Raw genomic sequence first — 16,139 nt, 5'->3', positions numbered from 1 at the left:
AGAAACATAATTAAAAAAAGAAAAACTTTTTTTTATTTCCTGCTGTTTTGTTTTCAGATGTACATTAATCTTTTGCTTCAGCTAAATCCACGGAACAGGTTGAGGCTGAGGAGTATAAAGGTTGCTGACAGAGCGAAGCTGAGGGCACCTGAGGGGCTGGCGGTGTTTATGGTACTGAGGAGGCCCAGCAGCCTCGCAGCTTGACCGGTGGTAACTACAGCCGAGGAGCGTGAAGGCACTGCACTCTGTGTTAGAGTCCTGCTGCTGGTGACCCTTATAGACAGATGGGAACTCGGGGAGACGTTGCACGAGGCACCACCACCGCGGGCTGCGCTGATGCTGATACCCCACCTCCTGCGTGGGACTAGCGCCCCTGCCCCACGCCTGAGGGGGGGGAGCCGCGGAGGGGGCAGGTGCCTGGCGGGGGGGGTGGCGGGGGCAGCAGCACCGGGGCCTCTGCTCAGGGGAACAGAGGCAGGAGGCAGGGCAGCCTCGGACTCACAACATGAGATGCTTGGGCAAGCAGCGGTGTGCCCCAGAGACCCCAAACTTGTGGCTAGTCGTGAAGGTTGCTTGGGTCTCGGCTCCTTGCCTCATCTGCTGCCATACTTTTAGGATTGATCAGTGTCTGCAGAAGGCAGCGGTTGCACTTCAGTCTTGGCTTTGTCCTTTTATGTGCTCTTTGTGGAGGGGTTTCCCAGCTTTCCTCCATTTGGCAGTGCTTCTGTGACCACAGAAGCACCTCTAAACCAGCAGGTAGCCTAGGGTGGCGTTTTTAGAACTGAGCGAGCAGCACAAGTGGCAGAAAAAAGACACACTAAGGCAGGTTATCTGTTCATCACTTTCCCTCCAGTTCCTTCTTCCATGCTCTTGAAAGGAGGATCCTTATGCACACTAATATGAAAAATAGCTCAGACTGGGGATATGAAGATCTGAGGGAACAGCAGGAGCAATATGTCTCTCTCCAAGTAACTCTTGTCCTGTCCTTCCCTAAGCTAAATGGGGATAGCCTCTTCAGGGACCCAGCCTAAACTGCACTGATCCAAATTAATTCAGAATCCACTTCAGAAGAGCTGGATGTGCATCCACTACATCTTAGATAAAACAGCGATTTCCTGTGACAGGCTGATCTCGTACAGAAAATGCTTTTTCAAGGTTAGATGGGGTCTTCCCTAGAAAATGGAGGTGGTAAAAGGGCTGTAGGGCCCTTTAGCGAAGGTTGGAGCTTGTCTCATAAAGAGTTTGATTTCACACCCTGATACCCCTCCTCAGAATGTTGCTTCCCTTTGCTATACTTCCACACTCCCCAGGAGGAAGGGGGAAGAAACCGCACTTTTGCAATTCAGGATCAGATCAGGACCAGGGAAGACGAGGTCCACAGCCTTTTTCAAAGCAAGAGCTCCAGAGGGCAGTGGGCTCAGCCTTGCCATCAGTAACCAGTGCTCACCTAATACAAGCTGCAGGCCGGAGTCCCTTAGGCTTTTGCATGCTGGCTAACTACAGTCCTGGCCCAGGAGAATGACTCCCTTAATGCCGCAGTGCTCAGAAAATAAGGACCTCAAATTCAGCAATGATGACATTTATAGGATGACTGAAGAGGCCCGAGAGCTCTGTATGTTGAATGGGGATTTGGTGCATTCGAGAATATCAAGCTAACCAAGACCAAGTGAAAAGTTGCTTTTCTGAACTTTGAGCACTAAATGAGACCCAAACATGCTATACAAGCAGTGTGCATGTACCTGTGAAGCCTGCTACACTTAAAAAAGCCACAACACCAAAGCAGCACACAGTGCAAAGTCTGATCTGTGCAGACAAGTGGGTCAGTGTAATATTTGGTACCAGCACACCAACACATCAGTGTACTTAGCAGGAAACTGTGTTATGTGGAGCCAGTTTTCAGCAGTAAAGGATTAGGTAAAGATAAAAGGCAGATGTGCACAGATAGCTTCTTGATAGCTTATTTGGCTAAAATTCAAAGTATGACCAAAAAAAAAAAATCAGAAAACAGCTAATTACATTTTTTCAATATTAAATTTTTATTATATACAAAAATATTTTGTTGGGAATTAACAGAATTTCACAATTTGTACATTAACTTTTTTATGTTTGGCTGTGTTTATTGTGAAAATATTAGCTGTGAAAAAGGGGGGTTTTAGAAAACAAGTCGCAATTTAAAAATGTCCTATGTATTAGCTGACTTTATCAGTATGAAGTCAGAATGCTAACAAGTCCCATCTCCTAGGCCTGCTCTACAGTATTGTATTCAAACAATTAGGTACTAAATCAATTGCAGGTTTACATTAGAAAGTTTAGCTAATAGTTAAGATTTTTTTTTCTGTAGGATGTTTTCAGCTGAAGAAAGTATTTTTTTTTACAGAAGAGCAGTTTTTAAAGTTTTACAAATGTCAAATCCAGTTTAATTTAATATGCTGTAGAAGAAAAAAAAAAAACAAAAACAAACACAAGAGCTTCCAACAGGCAAAAACAATTGTGAGAAGAAGCAAGGTAAGGAAATGCACGGTGACAGACTTCTGATACACATTTAAATCCAAACACTTAACCAAGATTTTACAGTTCTTACCCCAGTTTGGGGTGGGAGAGCGGCAAACTTTTTTGTACTTTAAAACCTAAGGAAGCTGTCCCCCTTCTTATACCACAGCACACAAATGTTACACACAGGCAATATATGATGAGGGAGGGGAAGGAATGTTCAACATGCATTTTCAAAGGGGGGGAGAAATATATTTCAACAGTTATCACCATATATAATTGTGTACAAGAAAGAACTAAACCAACAAAAATCAGTCAGAAAAAATTTGGTTTTGCAGCCAACAATTTTGCTGCCACCTGCAGAATACAGAGCAGTGCCATTCATTTTGCTGTACACTATGTACCCTGTAAGAGATCAAATAACAGAAAAGTTACTTGGGTTTTTGGAAGAGGGTTTACTGTACTCTAGGTAAGGTTGACTACTGAGGAAGCAATACCTGGATCAGCTGTGAAGACAGGCAAACTTGCAGGGACAACATTAACATGGAGCTAATGACATTAAAAGGAAAAGAATAAATGGGAGAAAGTGTTTCCAGGACTACTTTAACTATGTTAGCCTTGCAGGTTGGTCAATAAGTATTCCACAACCAACCACTGCCTTAGCAGCAAAAGGAACTCCATACCCAACTAGCATGAGAAAGGGTTAAAAATACTGAGAACAAAATTCACATTTACTTCAAGTGTAATTTATCCTATAAAATATAAATATATTGCTGAAACCCTGCTGAAAGAAAAAAAAATTCTATTTGGAGGTGAAACTGTTTAACAGCCTTCACCAAGCTGGAGTTTGTTTTTAAGCCTGTACAGGTAAATTCCAGCTGCAGTACCAGCAAATGAACTGAGAATTCAGCAGTTTAAAATGTGACAGTTTGTGGAATAGTATCTCAGCATGGAGAATTCAGGTAAATTAGCAGATACTGTCTGAATTACCCCTAAGTTTTATTTTTGTGTGTGTGTGCGCGCGCGCATGCGCGCGCATGAGTGTACTTTTCATAGGTCTGAAAGCCAAAGCTGCCTCTGAAAATTGGTTATTTTACAAGTGTTTTCACTCTTTTTTGTTTTTGTTTGTTTGTTTGTTTTGTTTTGTTTTTTTTAAAAATCTCTCTTGGGACTAAAACTAGTAAGTTACACCAGTCTTATATACCAATGTTTCTGTTGACCACTGTTTCCTTTACAGGACACAAGCTGAGAATCCCAGACAATTCCCATCAGTAAGCTCGTTAAACACACATGAAAACCAAGAAGGGTAGGCCAAAAAAAGAAACCTGGGGGGAAAAAAAAAAAAAAAGGCCAGGACTTCACCACCTTTCATGACAGTCCACCAGAGAAAGCAAATGGCAGTGCCTTTAACTACAGCAATCCTTTTAATGGCCCAGGAGAGGTTTTGTGTAGGGAGGGACTGACAGCTGGAGGGGTATTTAAGGCAAGAGGCCTAGGAGACTACAAGTCTTTGTATGCAATAACCACTACCTAGGCATCAATAAATTGGTCTCACCACTTCTGCAAAAGTAGTATGAAGTTTGGCAACAACACTACGGTACTTCAACTCTTCAGAACTTGGGTGAGCCAAGAAGCTCTGCATGAAGCAAACAGTCTATACGTATTTGCATGACAGATGCAACAGAACTCCACCTGTAGTTTGTCTTGAAGCTGTACCTACAGGCGCAATGAGCGAGGGGGAATCGACTCACTGCCGTAGGCACTATAGATGAACTGAGAAACACATCTGCCTCAACATTCAGTCTGAATGAAGAAGCCAGACAGAGGAAGCCTGGATGGGAAACCAAGGAATAGGTAAAGGAAGTTTGAATTTGTTTATGTTCACAATTATAGCTCATCTCCCCATTTCTGGAGTGGTGCTCTACTTGATCATTCTCCACTGGTCCTTAAGCATAGCAGAGAGGCAAGCTTGGCTCCAAAAGGTACCCAGCCAGGAATTTTCTGTGTGTCGAAGAGGGAAAAGTTTCCTATCTGAATCACCCTCTTCAAAACAAAACAAAACCCAGATGACTTCCTGAACACTGAGCTGCACGCAATTTGTACAGCAAGTCATTTAGGTATGATTTTAGAAGATGCCATGAGTTAGAGTTGTGAGGATAGAGGATTGGGAAAATCGTGTCACATTTTGAGCCTATCCAAGATGTGACAGTTTATATAAACACAAATTCAAAAGTGATGAGCTGATCTTCCATCCTTGTCCACAAAGCTTTTGTACAACCAAGTACACAGAGCTGCACTGATCTGAGAACACAGCACAAGTTAAGGATACCGCATTGGTTATAAATTCAATTATTTCCCTTGCCTATGTCAGTCTGCGATTCTGCTGCAATTTTACCTTTGTTTTCTATTTGCAGAACATTCTGAAAGACCTTTATAAATCTATACAAGATGACATATCCCATTATATTTATCCCACTAAACTTTTAATTGACTGCATCTTGTCACATGATGTAGAACGTAAAGTAGACCTGCTAGTGTAACATTTAGAGACAGCAAGGTAATCATTTGGGTACATATGCACCAAAGTATTTACATGAATGTTGAGACTGGTGCACACTTAAGGGAATTTTTGGTGCATTTAAGGAAATAACTTATGGGTCTTGGCATACTGAATGTACTTTTATGTACAACTTTTCATTCACAGGGCAACTACAGTGTTTCTTCTATAAGTCTCTATATGTACAGAATTTTACAGCACCTCATGCACTGTCCAAAACAGATAGAAATTACAGATAAATATAGAATTTTTAGATTGAAATATCTGTATATTTAGAAAAATATACATTAGTAAACACAATAAACCAGGTAGAGAAGTGTAGCAGTTTAAAGTCTCACATGCACATTTCTGGATTAAGTCATGGTAGCTTAGTAATGTGATAGCAGAGGTGAGCATTTTTTGTTTTACCATCCACATACATACATATACACAGACAACTATTTGATAATTTACTTTTCTAAACTACTTAAATATTTATCTTGTGATACATACCACATATCTTAAACATTTAGCAGCATCTTCACCTCGCTCAGACACACCTATTGTTATCATTAACAGTCAAAGTAAAAAGTTTTCCTGTTAGTATCTGGAAAATGAATGTTTAGTACAGAATGATATACATGAAATCCTAGTTACTTTAACTCCTCCAAAATACTTCAAACGGCTGTTACATGAAATATTTTCACTTGCTCAAAACTAGCCTTTCATAGTGTCTTTCTTCCCTAATTGCACAATATACAGGTCTCTTATCTAACATCTGATCTAGCATACCCTGACAGGTAGAGACTTTCACTGCTGTGTATATAACTGAAATGGCACCATCATTCTAAGAACCTCCAAGAATGCTCTTTTTTTTTTTTAAAAAAAAGTAACTGTCATTCTCATTCTAGTCATCCTACCAGGTAGTGACAAACTAAGCAGGATATCTGATGAAAACCTGATTTTGCTAAAAACCAAAACAACCCCTCTCCTCTCCCAACATTATAGACCTGCCAATCTGAACTCTCAATTTTCAAGATTTAACAAATAGATGCAAGGAATGTGGTGTTTGGGTTTGTTTGTGGTTTCTTTTTCCCTTACAACCTGCAGGTGGACAGCCAATTAAAACCTGTGATCTTTGCATGCAACCTAAGCAAGCCATCTTCTCTTATTGCTTCAGAATTGTACTTTCATTAGCATCTACATTAACACCACCCAATGGTCAGCCACTAGGCTCCACTGTGCTAACTAACTGCTTGATTTAAAAAAGCTATGTGTACCTGTAGCAAAAGCTAAAGCTTTAGGCTTTAGCAAATACATGGCTGTTTGGGGATTGCTAACTAGGGAGGACAGTATTCTCCCTGGGATGGAAACAGAAGGAGCAGAGAGGTTTTCCTGACTAAACCTTGGTGCCCATGTTTCGTGTGTTTCATTTGGTTAAGTAAATTTATGGAAAAAAAGATGGAAATAAGTGATATTTGCAATATAAAGTACTATGGTGTGGAAACTGAAGAATCTTCTCATTCCATTCATTAGGGAAGAGTGAGCTCGGCCCACTTTTGGCATCACAAATAGAGTATTTTCTAACTGATAATGAAAAGGCATCATATCTGTCCAGATAGCACATCTTATTTACAGCATATGTAGGTCTCCTATTACACAGTATATAAACACAGTTTAGTCACGTTCAGCATATAGTGCCAATAGCAAATCATTAAAATAGTCAAGCAATGGCTCTGCTATCACTGCTGCTACATTCAACACGATCCATTTCTCAAAGCAGCCTCTGAGCAATAGGATCACAGAACATGTCTCCTGGGAAAGGAAAATAAAAGTCTCGTGCTGGTGCCACATTTAAAAGCTCTGCCAAAATTAAACAAAACCAGAGAAAACACATCTTGGAAAGTGTAACAATAAACCAAAGTAGTGGTACAAATTTTCCTTTGAGAATTTCAGATTCCCTCTAAAAGACTGAAATCTCAAGAGCCACAAAGATGACCTGTGCTATACACAGTTTCAACTAGTATTTTCCACATACACTGGGATCTCAAGCTCCCCCTGCCCCTTTTCCCCCACAACAACCAACTTTATAGGCTTTGTAAAAATCATCTGTAGTATACAGGTGTTTTGAGGGGTTTTTTGAGACTTACACTTTTCCTATACTGCACCAACTCCATTTTCCTTTTCCTTGTGCACATAAAATCTTTAAGAGCCCCAGGATGCAATACTGTTTTACAGTGTCTAAGCCTCTTTTCCTTCAGAAATACTTCTGAGGAACTTGCCTTTTGATAGCATTCTGTGTCAAACTTTGGTGTTGAAAAAGAATTCAGAAGCCAGGTGCCTGTCACCAGATGGAAGAGAAATTAAACAAATAGATGACTTCAGTTTAGACACCTAACCTGGTAAGTGATGGTGAATGTCACTATATACAACAGCTGACATCATTATAATATAAAATATGGTCATAAAAAGAGCTAGTCTTAGTGACAAGCTATATTTTCATTTTGTTCTTGTTAAGCAGAAATTTACATCAGCATAAGTTTTGATCAATTAACTTGAACCTAATACAAATTATATCAATGAGCCTACTAAGGAGAACTGTCACTAAACAAAAGGAAATATGTTGTAAAACAAAAAGGTATAAACAACATTGCTTTTTAGCAGTAAGCTTCCAATTCACAAGCTATCTAATGAAAAATACAACTAAAAACAATGCAACAAAAAGCACAGAAATTCCATTACGTCACACTCCTAAAAATACAGCAGTTGATCACACACAAATATTCAAAAAGATAATATAGAACCCAGCTAGATATCACAGGAAATTAAGCCACAGATCACTATACAAATATTGAACAATATCCTAAGAAAAGAAAATGCCTTTTTTTTTTTTTTTTAAAGCAACGTATTTTCACAAGTGTGAATAAATAGTCCTAAACCTTAAGCGTCACTCTACAAGGCTCCATGTTATCAGGTTCTCTCTCAGGCTACTTCACCATTATTCAAATTGCACTGAATTACCTTGCCTACAAGCTTTCTAATGTCAGTATTTCAACCATAATGGGCTAACGGGTTGGCTCCCAAGAACTGCCTAATAAGCAGCTTGCAAAGTATTGCTTTATGTTATTTAAGAGACACGTATAAGGGAACCTATACAACAGTTGTCTAAATCAAGAGACATCAAGAATTTGTGAAACATCAAGAATGCACGAACATTAAGCCGAAAGAAGCTGCAGCAATGGAGCTGTGTGTTGGTTGCTGCTTTTAGTATTTAAAATTCTGCTCCCATGAAATTACTATTTTTTTAAGGAAGAAAAAAAATCCAAAGAAATTAGTGTTCTTTCCTAAGAAGAGCTATAGACTTTTGACCAGTTAAACACTGACGTTAAACAAGTTTTACAAAAACTGTTTCAAGTATCCTTTTTTTAATCACAGTGAAAATGTAAGACCAAGATGTAAATGTTGAAGTAAATGACTGAAAGTTTCTTAGATGAAAAAGGCAAAGGTACTAAATCAAAACATATAAAAATGCTTAAACGCATTTCCTTCATGTGATATGAATAGAAAGGTTATCTGTAAAAAGTTAGAAAAATTAAAATAAATTACATATTTAAGTACACTTTCCCTTCAACATTTTTATAAAAATTCAGAATAGTGTACTTTTGAATATACAGAGTAAAAATGCACAGGTGCCGTAGGTTATCGTCGGTATCTACACAACGTCGCATTAGCATATTTGCTGCAGTTGATTTTATTTGTTACTTAAGCTCCTCTTGAGAAATCTCAATATACCCAGCTAATTGGGACCCACTGTGGTTCCAGCCTCAGTCTCTCGATAGCAGTCTGTAGCTTCTCAAAGGCTTTGTCTAGGTTGTCATTTACAATGGTCAGATCAAAATAGTGGTTGTATGCTCTCTGGATCCGTGCACTTTCATCCACTGTTTTTTTCAAATCAGTGTCCTGTTAAAGAGAATTTAAAGATTACTAAGAACATAAAACTTGGCAAATCCTTATAAATACAGAAGAAGTATCCCTTCATTACATACTGCAACTGACTATTTAAAGCTATATACTGAATATATTTAAAAAATAACGAAAGTTTTCATTTATAGTAAATCCACACAGAACTTAAGCCAAAATGCATTGAAAGAGCTGAAAAAGTTAGAAGCTGTGCCAATAATGTTAAATATGGCAACCAAATGTTTTCAAATCCTGCAATTTTTAAGAAAGTCAATAGATGCACATTAACTTGGGCTGGTATGCACAACAGGCAGTTAATCATTTTGTATGTGCAACTGACAATCCAATCAGAATAAAATTAATGCTTTAGGAATGACTGAGTCAATCAGTTATGTAAATATATTTGTGCCCTTTTTTATTTCCACAGAAGGCATCAAAAAATCCAGGAATTTAAATTAGTATGAAATAAAAGACAATGCAAGATACATTTCTAATAGAATAAAGCTCTAGAATACCATATTGCTTTTAGAGGCTACATTTCAGCCTTGCTCACCTGACATCAGTTCCTCATTCATAAACTACTGCTGCATTACTTTAGTTCTGACATAAGCTGCAAAATATGCAGGAAATTTATATTCCTACATTATTAAGCCTTCATGAAGTGCTGCCACTGAGCATTTTTTTATGTTTCATTAGTCCTACATTCTTAGAAAATCCCTCTCTGCTTTTGCACAAAAGCAGTTTTTTTCTAAGCGGTTATAAGATTTGTCCCCTTGACAATATTTATTTTAATATTTTCAAGTCCTGATACAGTTGTAAATACAAAAGCCAAAATGAAAAAGTAAGTTTGTGAGTAGCCTTTCCTTCACAGTAAATGAAGGAGACAAGCAAACGTATCACAAGAGCCAAAATTTTTGCAGTGGAGTGGCTTAGGATGCTAGAAATAATGTGGACAGACCCACTAGCAAGCAGAACAATATTTTAAATGGTATTTGTTTTTCATTTGTTCAGGAAGTACAAGAATATGAAATGGGAAATCATACTCTTTATACATGTGCACAGATATGATTTTGAATTCATAAAGATACATAAATGTATATTTTAAATGTAACTATCCTCTTTATTATTCATAAGGACAAGTAAAACATAGGTAAGGATGTCCCTTAGGGAATCAAATATTAGGAAGTGCAGGAAATAATTTTTATACTTGTCTGGACAGTTTTAACCTTGTCTTCTGGTATATGCATCACAAAATTCAGGGTCATTCGGGGCAGAGAGGAGGAAAGGCAGAGCACCCACAGAGATACTAGAATCTATAATAACCAGAATCCATGACTAGGACAGGACAGTCTCTCACATGGTTAAGAGAATGGGATCTCACAGGTTTGAAAAGAAAAAAAGACAACTAAAAATCCCATATTCATTTAGTGGAAATTAACCCACCCCCCATTTTATTGCTTTGAATGCCCTGTCAGCATGAGACAAGGTATTGCTACTATCTAAGCTGCAGCACTGTCACTGTGAGTTGTCAGCAAACCATGGCTTTTCTCAGATGGGGAAGTTGTCTTGCTGAAGACAGAGGATAGTTTTCTTAACTACTCAGTCTGGCTTTTTTTGCTTTGCTCCTGCAGCTGGGAAAGTTCATGCCCATACAGAATATTTATAATTTGTTGTGCTGGAGGAAGTATGTCTCATTTCCCTCTGCTACACACCGTCTCAGAAAAGGAGAGAAGATCTAATTAATAAAATGTGCCACTTTGCTTTACATGACAAATCCAAGGAACTTAAGGGGAAGAGAAGCTATTCTACACTTCTTATTCTCACAGCTCCCAGCCACTCTCAGTGCAGCATGTGCTGCTACAGTAGTGGAAACAAGGCCTACTTGCATTCTGTTGTTGGTTGGTTGTTTTTTTTTTTACGCAGGCTGCAATATCTTTCCTGAGGATTAGAGACTGCATTTCTAAAGCACACGTATATTATAAGACAAACTTGAACAAAACTTTTTGGAGGGAGAGATGGGAAAAGTGAAGGAAAAACATTTACATAAACGAACAATTCCCACCATCAAATATCTACCATTTGCTGCAAATAATCAAGATGTGACACTTCCCAAAGAACACATTACAAGTAATTTTTGTAATCAGCACTTCTCTGTAGGAGGTCTATATTTAAGAAGCAATCTGCCTTATACATAGTATTTGGTTAACTTCTACTAAGTAATCAGGAAAACTCTTGCCTAACTTTTTTTTGAGACATTAATTTCAGAACAAATTCCATCTAAAATGAAAGGTAAAAAAAAAAAAAAAAATCTAAGAACATCCTGTTCAAATCAAGCTAAACATGAAATAATCTGCTTACAGTGAGAAGTTTGGTTGTAATTCCAGCATCTACCACAGCCTTGTGCATGGCACGCAAAGTCTCCAACTCTGGAGCAGCAATAAACACTACATAGGGCATGAATTCTGAAGTCCTCAGTATTTTCAGGGCCTAGAAGCAAAGAAAAAGAAAAAAACCAAAAAACCCTACATTTGAGAATGACTCATCACATGTCCCCATTACTTAAGGGGCACCGCAAACTAGTCTGTTACAATAGGCAGAAACATAGAAATAAGAATCTTCAATTACATTTTACAAACTCCTACACTGCCTTTTGAAATGCTCAACATCACTCTTTCCTTGGCTGAAAAGATTATTTACTCTCTGCAAGACTCCTCTTCCATACAGAATCTAAGTGGGGTTTTTTCCATCGTTCTAATTCATTCCAACTAAGTGCCACAAACGTAAGAATCCAGTTGATATTGTAATCTTTAAACCAGATAAGAAGCCTTCAAATTTAAAATCATACTCCTACACTTGTACTCTAACATCAGAAATTATATACCTGTGGATTCACGTCCAAGATGCAAGTCCTTCCTGTCTGAACAACTTCAAGGATGGAATCAATTTTGGTGCCATAAAGATTTCCTTCATATTCTCCATGCTCTAAATATCTGCCAGCTTTAATATCCATCTCCATTTCAGCCCGTGACACAAATCGGTATGCTTGCCCATCCTTTTCATCATCCCTTGGCTTTCGTGAAGTAACTAAACAAAAAATTTAAGATAAAAATTGAATGCTTCCTTTTTGTATTTGGCATACAAATATGAGACTGGACTGCCTATTAAGTTAGGGAGAGTATAATATGCATTAATGTACAATTATAATTGTTCCATATACAGATTAATTAATTATTCTAGTGTAAGTTTCAAAACTGAGCACAGCCCCTCCTGTTCCCTTTATTTCTATTCTTTCCTATATGTTGCTTACCCACCCATTTGCTTATTTCCTTTGTACTACTCCTTCACACCATATACAATACTCATTGATGTCATCTTTTTAATTATTCACTTAACAAAATAATTATTTAAGTGACTTGGAAATCAAATGGAAATTAACTCTCAAATGCCAAATGTACTTCTGAAAATAACTGAGCACACCCAACATCTGCCCTGCCCCGCCCCCCAAACCTTAGCACATACTTTGCTCACTGTGTTTGCCCTGTTATTCAGGGTAGAATTACCTGAGCTAGCTATAAAGGAAGTTAGCTTAAATATCAGAAGAAGCCCAGCTGCCATAAGCAGAATGTTAGTGGAGGCCAGCTAATGCTGCTTTCCAGGACAACTTACCCTTTAAAGCAAGGTAGATTCACTGCAGAGAGATTAAAGCCAACATTTAAGTAAAACATTAGCAGCTATCTTGGGTATTGGCTATACTGGACAGTACAGACATTATTTAAGCAAGAAAATGAAAATGGATCCCTTTGGCAACAGCTGTATCATGCCTTGTCACCACTTGGTGATACAAGTGGAAAACATCCTCCCCCTTCCAGTAATTCCTATCAACTTCTTTATTATAGAAACTCAAGTCCCAGAAGAAATGATCTTCTGAAGCCGTTAGCAATAAACATACTACTAGAACATCTAGTTTTAGCCAAGATTCTACAGAAAAATTGAAACTATAATGGTTAATATAATACACCCTGCCCCCAAAATCGTATCAGTTTGAAATAAATTTTGGAGAATGAGCTTTAACAGTTTACAGCCAGAAGGTGACTTAACAGTTCAGCTATCCACACTGAAGGAAAAACACAGCACCATTTGCTAGATTAGAACTCAACACCAAGGACATGCTTCTCCCCATAGAAAAATGGATCGATTTCAGACATTTAAAAAAAAAAAAAAGGCCAACCAAAAAACCCCACATGTATTCAGCTGTGAATAACCAGGAGAATCTTCTTCTAATCAAAGAAACTGAGGCCAACTAAGATTACTGATTATCCTACTTATAATCTAAATACAAAGTAGAGAGGAGATTCTGTATACAATAAACGATGTACTGCATGTGCATGATTAGATTGTCAGATTGCTAGGTGGGAAAAGTCAATTTTTATGCCTTTGAAGGGTGTTCAAGAGCTCCAAGTAAAAGCATTTTAATACTGTGTTGCATTACTTAATATATTTAAGCATCTATATAGCATTTTAGAGAAACCAGTAATTTTGAGGGCTTTTTTAAGAGGGAATAAAGAATTTTAGAAGTAATAAAAAGTTTATTGCTATTTTGCCAATATAAAATAATGAGATTCCCAGGGGAAGATTTCTTTAAAAAAGTAACACTGAGAAGTCAACCTTGTTATCAGTCACACATACCAATTCTTAGTGCCCTGGCCAGTTTTGGTGTTAAGAGATTCAACAAATGAGAGAGACTGGTTCTCTTGTGTTGCACAATTTATCTGTCACACCTGTCCCTCCTCCCCTATCTATTATCAGATCTACTTCTTGCCCACTGAAAATAGAAGGGAAGACACTGTTTTTGAAATTCCAAAAAGCAGGTGGCAGGAGGAGAATAGTAATGTAGCTAGGGTGGACTTCTCTGGTCAGCAGTCAAACAGGAGGAGGCAGTTAAAAAAAATAAAGAGCTTGTGAATGAGCAAAGTAACTATCTGGAAGAAAGGCAAGAGAACAATACTTCAGTAAGGGAGGAGGGTCTTTTTCTGAAGTTGATAGAGAGAAAAAAAGAAAGATCATGGGCTTGAGGCTAGATGTATTAAACCATCTCACTGTCATACAAATCTCGGACATCACAAACACTTTAGTTTTATTGGAAGTTTGTTGCTTTTCCCTACATTTCTCATACTAAAGTAACAATTTATAATGCCTAAGGTGCTTCTACAGATGGAAAACTAAACAGCAGACCTGAGAAACTCCACTGGCTGTTCATTAGAGAAGACTACTAGGAACTTCTAGAATCCCCTCAGTAACTGATGGTGACTGGCCCTGAAGAAACCTAGCAGACTGAAATATTGCACATACAAAAATTGTTTTTCTGCAGCATCGGTAACATTTAACTGCTACTTACAAATATTTACACTGTCATCACATGTTAGTTCAGTTGTCTGAGAAGATGAAGAATCTTTTGTTTTCCCACTCTATGCAATTTTTATACTCCGACAAAATTACTCATACCCCAAATCACAGGGATAAACATCAGGTATTTTCCCGATAATCAGAGACTCAAAGTATGATATTACAATAGAAATGCTGACAACTTACATGGCACTGTAGTTCCAAACCTAGTGGGATTCAGTACTATAAACCTGTTCTTCAAACTTCTTCGGCCCACTCCTTGGGCCCCAATTAAGACCAGTGTTTTCCTCTGAAAAGGAGGCATTTTGGCTACTTCCTCATAGATCTGGATTTCATGACGATCAAATTCTACATTGAAAAATGTACAAATGCAACAGTTAATACACAGTCAGTACTGTAAGAAAAAAAATTAAGCAGTCGTGCTATGTATCAACAAATCACATGTGAATATAAATAGTAGTCAAAGGGCATTAAGTCTGATATAAGCTTTCTTGTTTTAAATTGGTATGGTAATAAAATAGTTACCCCTTCATGGGCAGCATACAGTCAGGTTACTACGTTTACTTCCAAGGAGAAAATCCGAGATTGATCAGAATGTGAAAACTGTGATTAACAATTAGTGAGCTTTCACAGAATCACTGCATGGTTGAGGCTGGAAGGTACCTCTGGAGGGCATCTGGTCCAACGCCAATGCTCAAGCAGGGACACCTGGAGAGGGTTGCCCAGGACCATGTCCAGACAGCTTGTCAATTATCTCCAAGAAAGAAGACTCCACAACCTCTCTGGGCACTGTGCCAGTGTTCAGTCACCCTCACAGTGGAAAAAGTGTTCCTGATGTTGAAAGGGAACCTCCTGTGTTGTTGTGTGTTGCCTCTGGTTCTGTCACTGGGGTCCTCTGAAAAGACCCTGGATCCATCCTGTTTGCACCCTCCCTTCCGGTATTTAGACACATTGATGAGATGCCCCCTGAGTCGTCTCTTCACTAGGCTGAACAGTCCCAGCTCTTTCAACCTTCCCTCATAGGGGAGACGCTCCAGTCCCTTCATCATATTCGTATGTCCATGCCTCTCTTGCACTGGGGAGGAGTCCAGTACACTTCAGGTGTGGCCTCACCAGTGCTGAGTAGAGGGGAAGGATCACATCCCTCAATCTGCTGGCAACAAAGCTTTCATTTTTTTTCCTCTTTTTAACACATAGTTCTTCTCTGACTTCCACATATCAAAAGATGTACTCAGCATGATCATATCTTCACTGGTCACTATTGCTTTTAAACCACAAAAACTGTCTGATCTATCAAATTTATAATCAAATATTTTACTGCAAATCTTTCAGCTTCAGATATGCTTCTGTAAGTTTAGATGCCTAAAGAACTTTGACTCATATGTAATATTAAGAGATACCTGCATTTCTTGTAGTGAGATACATCATCTTTTTCTTTTTTTTGCTGCTTATTGTTCCGCAGAAAGGCCCTAGAAATAAAAATTGAGACCAACTCATGATTTGTGTTAAACGGGTTTTTTTGAAGCTTATTTACATGAACTTATGCAAGTTTAGATTAATTAAATTTACAAGGACTATTTTAGAATTTTATATATTCTAGGGCAGGAGATCACATCTATTTTCATACACATCAAACAGTATAGTAAGAACTGAACACAGAGAAAAACTTAATTTTCCTAGAACACTTTGTAAAAAGCAGCAGAAAAATCCATCAAACAGAATTAATTTATTAACCTTCAGTGCATACTAT

General features: G+C 38.2%; 1 protein-coding gene across 2 annotated transcripts in view; it reads right to left on the bottom strand.

Annotated features, from left to right (window-relative positions):
- Window positions 1-7,990: 7,990 nt before the first annotated feature.
- PALS2 (protein associated with LIN7 2, MAGUK p55 family member) overlaps window positions 7,991-16,139 on the bottom strand; it is a 55,361-nt gene continuing 47,212 nt past the window's right edge. For both annotated transcript variants that reach the window (XM_075050870.1, XM_075050875.1), the window contains exons 8-12: window positions 15,790-15,858; window positions 14,576-14,737; window positions 11,868-12,070; window positions 11,345-11,473; window positions 7,991-8,986 (exon numbers count right to left, since the gene is read on the bottom strand). In XM_075050870.1, coding sequence (XP_074906971.1) covers window positions 8,810-8,986; window positions 11,345-11,473; window positions 11,868-12,070; window positions 14,576-14,737; window positions 15,790-15,858 — 740 coding nt within the window. In that variant the 3' untranslated portion in view covers window positions 7,991-8,809. The remainder of the gene's footprint in view (window positions 8,987-11,344; window positions 11,474-11,867; window positions 12,071-14,575; window positions 14,738-15,789; window positions 15,859-16,139) is intronic.

The sequence above is a fragment of the Buteo buteo genome, chromosome 2, assembly GCF_964188355.1.
Source record: "Buteo buteo chromosome 2, bButBut1.hap1.1, whole genome shotgun sequence".
Classification (NCBI taxonomy): domain Eukaryota; kingdom Metazoa; phylum Chordata; class Aves; order Accipitriformes; family Accipitridae; genus Buteo; species Buteo buteo.
This window is presented reverse-complemented; position numbering and strand designations above follow the sequence as displayed.